General features: G+C 40.0%; 1 protein-coding gene across 1 annotated transcript; it reads left to right on the top strand.

Annotated features, from left to right (window-relative positions):
- The first annotated feature begins 5,416 nt into the window (after nucleotides 1-5,416).
- gsx2 (GS homeobox 2) lies at nucleotides 5,417-8,122 on the top strand. The gene is made up of 2 exons (XM_072569490.1): nucleotides 5,417-6,714; nucleotides 7,226-8,122. The coding sequence occupies exons 1-2, from the start codon at nucleotides 6,342-6,344 to the stop codon at nucleotides 7,564-7,566; spliced, it is 714 nt and encodes a 237-aa protein (XP_072425591.1). The 5' UTR covers nucleotides 5,417-6,341; the 3' UTR covers nucleotides 7,567-8,122.
- The last annotated feature ends 1,853 nt before the right edge of the window (nucleotides 8,123-9,975 follow it).

Below are 9,975 nucleotides of genomic sequence, written 5' to 3' on the forward strand. Positions count from 1 at the left end.
TAAACCTGTTGGACTATAACCTGGTGTTGTGTGCTTTTTAGCATAGTAAAGCAACGTTCGAGTGGTACAGGCAAAGAACACCAACTGCTTTCTTTCTCCCTGCTCTTTGTATGCATGCCCCAGATTTTGTTGTGTGTAAAATCATACTTTCCTGTCAATACTTCACAAATATTCAAAATTTTAAGACATTCCAGCTGATCTCTTTGAAACTTCTTTTCAAACTACAATTATAAAGTTTGCTTCACACTGCTAATTATGCTTCTACGCCGACTCTAATGCTGAACGTACTGTATATTACAACTTGGGTATAAAATCAACTGCTTTGCCGGAAGGAAGCAACTTTAATAGTAATGCATCTTTAGTTTTGCGTCACTGGAAATCTAACCACACTGTACGTAACATTCCTGAAGAAGGGCTTATGCCCGAAACGTCGATTCTCCTGCTCCTTGGATGCTGCCTGACCTGCTGTGCTTTTCCAGCAACACATTTTTAAGCTCTGATCTCCAGCATCTGCAGTCCTCACTTTCTCCCTGTACGTAACACAAAGCGAGCGGCGCCACGGTCTTGTTTCAGAATTTGAAATACTCGAATCAAACAAATGGAAATTTTCTCCATTGTAAACTAAATGAGTCGATCTGTCTGGTATCGCTCCAAAATGGTCTGAGCTCCTCTCCCTGACTTTGTGCATCAGCAAAGCACGGACTCCACCAGGTGCACGGGAAGGGTGTGATCTCATCCCTCATTGTCTTTTTACGTGAAACCGATTTTAAAAGCAGACTTCACGGTCACTTTACCATCGATTGCACTACAGCTGTGAATCCATCATCAGTCTGCAGCTGATTTACTCGTGGAAGGATGAATTCGAAGTAACATTTCCCACCTCCCAATGTCAAATATAAAGGCAGCCGTGAATAAGAGGGTGTCTATGAAATTGGTCAGCTGCTTCTTATCTCCTGCAAAGATAATGAAGAACACATAACGTTTGGAACTTGATCATGAATATAGCGAATAGGTTGCACAAACCCCATCAAACTGCAAGATTCTATTAAATTCTGGTTCAAATCGAATATGAGTTTAAATTGTTGTTGGATATCTACTTTTCCGCTCTGTTGAGCACGGTTGTACAAAATTTCGGACTTTAATCTTTGAACTTGTTTAGATGTAATATGTAAGCAATGATTTTGGAAGCAACTATATCAGGAGGAATGACGGCAAGTGAATTAAACTCCCTTGGAATCAAAGTGTGTATATCGTTTCTCAAGCAGTACATTTGACATTGTGATGATATTGCTGTGGATATGCTCTTAACAATTGTGAACTGGTGTTGGAGTTAATGTTTTGGTTTTGCTGGTCTCGGCAATGCCAAATAAAGCGACAGTTTATTCTGAACCTATGGAAACATTCTGGTAATTGAAATAAGATGCAACCAAATTTAACACTGCAAAACAGGGAGATTATGATTTCACACGTTTCGTTATCCACGTTCCTTTTTAAAGCAATTAAGTATGGTTTACAAACACATTTCATGGGGGAAGGGAAAGAGATCTCACTTCTTTCCAAAAATGAGCTGTCTGAAATTAACACATTTACAACCGTTCCCTGTGTCACGCGCTCTCCACTTCGTTTGTTTCGTGATTCTTTTGAAAAGTTTCAATGGACGATCCGCCCAACGTTGACACTTCAGGACAGATCCCATAACGCCTGACTTCATATTTTCGATCTTAATTACACTTCAAACAGCCTTAACGCCCATGTTCTGCCCGTACTAGTATGTTTATGTGCAAATCTGAAACTTTATTACCCAAACACCATTTTCTTCACGCAGATGACTAGTGGAGAACATAATAAATAAAACAAAAATAATAATATGGGAGCTGCTTTTTCTGAATGGGTAAATGAAGAATAATTGCTTGTGAAAAGTCACCCCAGTGGCATTTTGTTGTCTCTTCCATCATTGTCCTTTTCCACTATTATTGAAGACTTTTTTGAAGTTTAAAGGACAGCAGACATAGCGGTCCTTTTCACTTTTTTGTTATTCAGGGACTGTTGCCTGGTAACAAATACTCGACAAATCACAAGTGTAATTTGCGTTAATCGGGAATATTCCAGTGTATCATTGAGAACTTTTTTTAATAGTCCGATACAAATTAATGACGTCCATTCCTCTGTTCAGCTCGAGCAACGTATACTGAACAAGACAAATTAGTGATTGGAGACAGTTTCATTAAATTACACGTGTTAGTGCATTCAATCATTCCAAACAGAAATTTCACCGAATACCGTTGTGTTCTTCTTAGTATCATGTTCATATTAAACCAAATTCTTTTTATAAACTGTGACTCTGATAGGCTATTGCAAAGTCAACAGACTAGTCTTGGTGTCATATACAATGGCTTTAACTGAGTATTCCATTCTATACTTCTACTGTGGTAATAGATCACAGTCGCAATATGCAGAATGGGGAGATACCAAACTATCAGGTCTCCTATAAGTATTTTGTTTTGTTTTTCTTTTTGGCAAATGTTTCCAAAATCCTGTAGAGATATTTTTTTTAAAAATCACAATTAAGTGCAAACTTAAACGAGGGAAAAAGAAAACTCCCCATCATCCTAGTTTCTATCTGGCAGCTTCATCCACGAATCAGGAGTCGGAATTACAAGCAGGGCAAGCATCAGTGATCTCTTGGAGCAAAAATAATTTGTATTACGATTTTACTTCAATGTAATGCATTTGATTCCGAATAGGAGTCACACGCAACATTTTGCTCTAGCATATGGATGTGTTCTAAATCTCTCCTTCAAGAGAGATTATCCAAGATTGCGTGAGTTGTTTTCCTGGTTTTGGACTGATTATTTAGAATGCATAGAAAACAAGGGAAATGGTTCTCCAAAATAGCCGGCAGACGAGGCCAGTGTGGCACACTATTGTTGTCTGTTGCTCTTTAGAAACTGGAATCACAAAAGAGCAATTTTGTTACATTCGCATTTTTTTCACGGATTTAAGCAACATAGACAAGGCACTTTGTCACCCGAGTAGAATAAACGGATTCCAATGATTTCCCTTCAATGGACTGATTTTATACTTGAATTATGAAAGTAATGTTCAGGTAACAGTCGGCGCTCTGTACCCAGCCGCTTAATACCTCTTAAATCCTTACACGTGCCTCGGCTAGTCGAAGCAATTTGACCTCATTATAGGCTCATAACCACTCTCATTCCCAGGATTACTACATGAACAATGAAATTTTATTGGTCATAATTATCGAAAATCATATTGTAACGAGGGCCATGCGATGTGGGCGCGCGCCTTGCATCATTCCGCTTGGCTGAGACATTCTTTCATTTTGTTTCATTGGAATCACTGGCTCCTTTTTTTCCTGGCTCCCTGCTTCTGTAATATCGTTCACTCGCTTTATTAGTACAATTACAAAGCTGCTTGGTGATGTGATTGAGGCTGCCTGACCTCCGTTCAGCTAAAAGGCTGAAGAACTTTCCAGCTTTACGTTTTATTGCACAGGCTCCGGGCTCTTTTGAGTGACTTTTTCTGCTGCTCCCTGCCCCCACCCCACCCCACTCCTTTAAGGAGTTCAGGTAATCTGAGATGGAAATAAATATGAACACACATTATGCTTATCGTACCTGAGGAATAAAGTAGTACATGTTAAAGGAGGCACAACTAGGCCGAGCTAATTCTGCTTCGAGGTATACCAAAGCCCAGATCTACTATTTATACCTGGATGAGGTACCTTCTGGTCTTACTTTGATGTCGAGGGCAATGAATGAAATTGACCCGAGAACAAACCTGCCCTGCTGTTGACTTCTTTTGAGGAAACGCTGAACAATACTTTGGGGCGTTCAAACCGGCGAGAAATCACATGGACCTTGTCTCAGGGAGGTGGGAGGTTTGAAAGATACATTGACTAAATCGGATCTTAGTGACAGGATTGAAATGGTAGCAAGTGGTGGTAATGTTAAATTATTGCCATGAATATGTTACGGACGGATTATGACAACATCTTAAAACTAGTTTGAGAATTAAGAACGTGTTTAAAGCAGCATTATTGAATGTTGTGAAGATGTGAGGTTGCACTTAAGGGCTTGGGGTACACAAAAGTGTGAACCTGATTAAAATGAAAACATTACAAAATGAGAACATCATTTTGTAGTGAGCTCCAATATGCAATTAGCACATCGATTTAAATGTAATCGAGCAAGAACCTGATTTCGACCATGATGACTTTCAGATTGTAGACCTACATTTTAGCCAATCGCAGTCTGAAGGTCCTTTCAGAAAAGCCGTGTAAAGCCCCAGGTTGACCCGTGAGGTCCCTGGCGCAGACCAAAATCGTTAATTATTGTCACAAGATCTAGGATTAACGCATTGCTAGGATATTTAATTGCTTGTTAACATACACTAATCCGGGGCCTGATAAACACTTATTAATTGAATGATAATCACATACAAATAGTGCAATCATCATTTACACTACTAATTCATAAAAAGTGAATTGTCGACCATAAATGAAGTTCGTATATGGTGCGTGTTCTTCTTGTTGAAATAAATTATAACTATTTAAAGTATCGCCGTTGTTAGCTTTAATATTAACTCGATTATTTGAGAAACTGTGTTATAATAAATGTTAAAGTCACTAGTTAAGATTACAAATGACAATTTGTATTGAGTGTTTGCTGTCAATCGAATAGACTGAAGTTGTACAGCGTGCCGCAGTGTCTGCTCCTCTAAATATTCAATCTGTCAGGCTAAAAGGGTTCCTTTTAAAAGACCTTCTGACGTTCTGATCAACACGGGTTCGTTATAGCTGGATGAAACCGTTCCAACCCGCAATCGTATTTTGAGTTTCTGGATACCACCGGTTGTTGGTGGAGTGACTCAGTATGGATTCCAGACAGACTGATAAACTTGTCCAGTTCTCCCCAATGCCTTGCTGTTTAACCGTTAAATATTCAAGCGGCGCGCTTTTTCAAAATAGTCATTTGACCAGACATCGGTGAATTCTTGTACACTTCAAAATATTTACCAGACCCCTTAAAGTGGACATTCAATCTTCACGGGCAGATTCGCAATAGATGCCCGTGCTGTTTTATTAATTTCCCTGTATGATGTTTACTTCTGAATGCGATGCTTGTAGAGGCTATAATCTGCATCAGACGCACTCAGATTACTTCTTTTACCATTGATCATTTCTTTGGCAATGCAGGGCACATTACTTGTATTAACCCCTGAGCAGATCATTACATCAATCGTTCGTGCATGTAAAATCGACGTCATTCACTTTATTCATTTTATTCAAAGCCGCTCCAAGTTGTAAGGGGACAAACAGACGAAGGTCACCTGCAGCTCCTGGATTATAAATAACGCAGACGGGCAATAATCATTCAATTGCGCCGAACTCAACTCCAAGTCAGTGGAGAGACAAGTCTTCAGTCATTGTCACGAGATTTCAAATCACTTTCAACTGACTCATTGTGGTAGGGCAGCGTTTATTCCAGCCACGCTCCGTAAATGGTTGTGAACTTGCGTCTATAGGACAGAAAAACTGGATGCTAATAACTCTTTATGAATTTTACATTCCCCGTTTTTCAAATACTCCGTTCTTCACACAGACCCCGAGGAACCATCTTTATGGTCAGCTATTTTGATTTTCTTCTGTGAACAGTTTGTTCTATTTTCAGTGGAGATTTTCCGAGCACATAATGAAAAGAAGAATTCGTGTTGCAACAAAACGTCACTACAGAAATGAAGGTATTTGCTATTTGCTATTTGCAAAAATAGCAATACAATTACAGGACAAGCAAGAGGTTTAAAGAGAATTGCTTTAATCATCCACAGTCATCTGCACATCTCAAGAAAAAAAAACAGCCAAAGAGTCAGAAAGTGTTCACTGGAATAATCCATTCCATTTTCCAATCAGTCAATTGAAAGTGATTTGAAATCTCATGACAATGGTGCTGTTATCCGCAGCTGGGTTAACTCGCGCTGTGGAGCTTTGCTTTACATACTGAGCAAAATTACAAAACACTCACTTAAAAAGTTTTTTGTTTCTTGTTTTGTCAGACTTTGATAGTGTGTCTCAAGGGGTTGCCTGACAAATGGGGAAATGTTGATCTCCGGCTCTTTATAATCACGTGTTAATAGTTCACTAGCAATAGAAAAAAAAGCCTTGGAGCAGGACGCACACGTGGGTGACGTTCAGACCAACCATCGCCAGCGACCCTTTTGTTTAGCCTCCAACATAAGTACCTTCTGACTCTCTCCCTGCCGCAGTGTATACTGAATCCAGCAACCAACAAAGCTAGGCAGAGCCAAGGAGAATACACGAAATGTCTCGATCGTTTTACGTTGATTCCCTTATCATCAAAGATTCTGCAGTGCGACCTGCTCCTGTCTTGAACGATCACGGCCAAGACTTTCTGATTCCTATAAGCGTCCATTCTCCAACCATGATGTCGGTTTCTGGTCCCGTCTGTCCGTCCAGAAAGACGGGCACTTTCTGTGTCTGCCCCCTCTGTGTAACGTCCCATATCCACTCATCCCGGAGTGGAATCCCGCTGCTGAAAAGCCAGTTCCCAAATGGAGACCCCCAGTACTGTCAACGAATCAACCAGCAGTCAAACCCTGGGCTCGGGCATCCACCTGTTTGCACACCCACCTACAGCGTAACAGACCCTAGGAGATACCACTGTCTAACTGTGGGTATGTACATCTGTTTCAAACAGTGAACGGGTCAGACACCTGAGGACAGTTGCGAGTTTAACCTGATTGATATGATGAGAGAGGAGTGTGCCAGCTGCACACTGATATTTTATTGCAAGTTTAATAATTAGTACAGTATAACTGCACTTAATATTTAATGTTGATTTGAAGAGTTTACTGAACTCACCATAGATAGCAGCTAATATGTTTAAAACAATAGTTTCAAAGAGACTAACGGTTACTAAATGATCCAGTGCCCTAGGATTTATATAATGAAAGTATTTGTCCAAACGAAATTGGCAAGTTGAGAATTTAGATACCAAAACACAACTGTAATTCCAGAAGCAGCATTTTTTTTGCAAGGCCTAGTTTCATTATATATCTGAATAATATCTATTTTCAAGGCTCAGGTATAAGCGATATGTTACATCCTACTATTGGCGCCATAGAGTTTATTTTTCCCTTTGCAATTTGCCTTTCCATAGTTGTTAATGTTGCATTATATACACAGGTACTGAAAATAACAGTCACCTACAGAACGGCAAACGGATGAGAACGGCTTTCACTAGTACGCAACTCTTGGAGCTCGAGAGAGAGTTCGCCTCCAACATGTACCTATCGAGGCTTCGCAGGATTGAAATTGCAACCTATCTGAATTTATCTGAGAAGCAGGTTAAGATCTGGTTCCAGAATCGGCGCGTTAAACACAAAAAGGAAGGCAAGGGCACCCCGCGTAATGCGCACAACGCCTGCAAATGTAGTAGCCAAGGGCACTGTCTGCGCTCAGAGGACGAGGAATCCCTTTCACCTATATCATCAGGGAAAGAAGACAAAGATATGTCACCTGCATAGTGGATAGACGTGCAAAGTTTAAAAGTTTACAGACTTGTTCAATTCTGTATTCCCTCAATGCACTTATTGTATTTCACTACTTAAGATTTTAGAAAAAGGTCCCTTGCTGCAGTGTTGTTGTTGCAATTGGTTGTGTGCCTGCTCACTGTCCTGGTGTGATTGGATTCACTGTAGAATTATACCGAGATGGAGCACACAGCAATTTCATTAACATCCCGGATCTCGAAGTGTTCACACAGTATGATTAAAATAGATAAACATAGACTTCCCTTTATGGCCAACATCATTTTGTTTGAATCGTTGATGAGTTATTTTGCTCCGAAAGCAATTGTATAGCAATATTGGCCTAATTTCTTTTATAAGAATAAAATTATCGAGCGTTTTGCATAAATAGTGTATTTTCAAACCCTGATTTCTGTAAAACACACAAAAAAAGAGGCCTATGTAAATGCTCCGGCTCCTTCAGAACAACTGTAGGTTGAATAGGAGAAACTGTAAATAGTTAGCTGGTTGGCACATTGCTGTAAAATGTCACGGTTAAACTTCACTTATTGTGAATAGTTTTATATGACACTTATATTTATATTTATTTAAAATAAAAATTTGTTGTTTGAAGAAACTGTTTTCTTTAAGATTTAATTTGCAGAGATAAAGGTTAACAGGAACAAGTGAAGCATCCTAGAATCACTGAGACAATTTTCATGATTTATCTCTTCCTTGGTTCTTTTCTATCGCATTTTGGACATTAGGGAAACTAATGGTTTCCAGCAATACAATTTCATAAAACGGCCAATTTAACGCAGCGTTGGGGTGGAGAAACTTGCCATTTAATAAAACTACTGTAAACAAAAAGCGAAAGAAGAAAAGTATTCGGTTAATAAATTATTTGTTCATATGATACATGATAATGTGCAATCTCAGTGAAAACGAAGACATGTGAGTGTGTCGGGGTCGCATGAACCCACCAGCTGCGGTGCTTGTTTGTAAAATTTAAGGTGTAACATTCAAGGGGTTCTGACAAATATATTGTTTCTTCGCATTTTATGATGTGTGAGCGAGGGAGAAACAGTGAATGGTGGTCCTTAATTAAAGGTAATTTCATCACAGGATAGATGATAGACAGAAATCGTCTCGAAAACAATACTCAAGCGCAAAACTGCAGATGTCTATCAGATGGCATATGCTGTATGTAACCTCAAACATGTTGGTGAATGCAACTGAGACAGCCATATTATTTTCTTTAACTATTACGTAAAGCAAATAGATTTGCTCCTTTGACCCATCCCGCGGCCCTCAAAATCATAATTGATTGCTGGCCGGGGTTAGTGATTGATGGAATGCCTCCAGTTCGTCTGAATGTCGGGAAGCTCGCTGACCTCGACCGTCAATTGTAACTTCACACCTGTGACAACAAACATTTCCGACCATTTTGTCCCTTCTGGGTGTTTTAAGTAGGTGGCACACGCACCGTCAGCTCTTATTCTCAGACTTAGAGGAATGAACTCGATGGACATGAGCGTGATACGGGGAGTGGCGGGGGTGGGGTGGGAGGTGGTCGAGTGATCCAGGAAATGTCCGTTTGTTTTCACAAGTGGAATGGCATCTATTACAAGTTAGTTACAAATTTTAATGCATCTATTTTGTTCCACTGTACTTAAAGAACACCATAACCTTATACAAGGTAACTTGCGCGGGCTTCATTCATTCAAAAGGAAGAAAATTGATTTCTGGAAACAATGACTAAGTTGGAAACACGCCTTTGAAGAAACAAGCTACAGTAGAATTACAAGAAATTGTGTTTTCCGATACCCACCCCATCTTATTTCTAGTGGAAAGCGATATTTACAAAGTTCAGTATAATGGTTCACCTTCATTTTGTGCTTATGTCAACAACATCACTTGAGCACCCCGCATCAGGAAACTCTCGCTTTACAGTAAATCAAACTTTCTGAAGTTCCACAGCTCCTACGCACTGTACACACAATCTAGCTGTACACACAATCACTGTTGATAAGCCAGTGTATACCGAGAAGGTTTCTCTAATATGCACTTGGACTTTTTGTAGGTTTTATTTTAGGACCAGCCGCTGCTCTGGGTTGAATGTCGATTGTAAATTCCAGCTGAGAATGGGCTATCCGTTTCTTGAATTTTGCCAGCGCCCAAACAACAGGCAGTCCTTCGGGCACTCGATGGAATTGTCAGGGCAGTAAGAGAAGATAGATTGGAATTTTATTCAGTGGGGCAGTAGAGGGAAAATAGCCACAGATTAATGAACTATTGACAATTTCCATCTGTTGAAAGGCCGAAGTTGGCAATGCCCGGGCCTGAGCGCGGGGAGCCCGGCTGGGCTCACTGTGGCGAAGGGCGTATTGTGTGGCTTTTCTATGGAAGCGACAATGATGGATAGGA

This window comes from Chiloscyllium punctatum, chromosome 1, assembly GCF_047496795.1.
Source record: "Chiloscyllium punctatum isolate Juve2018m chromosome 1, sChiPun1.3, whole genome shotgun sequence".
NCBI classification, from domain to species: domain Eukaryota; kingdom Metazoa; phylum Chordata; class Chondrichthyes; order Orectolobiformes; family Hemiscylliidae; genus Chiloscyllium; species Chiloscyllium punctatum.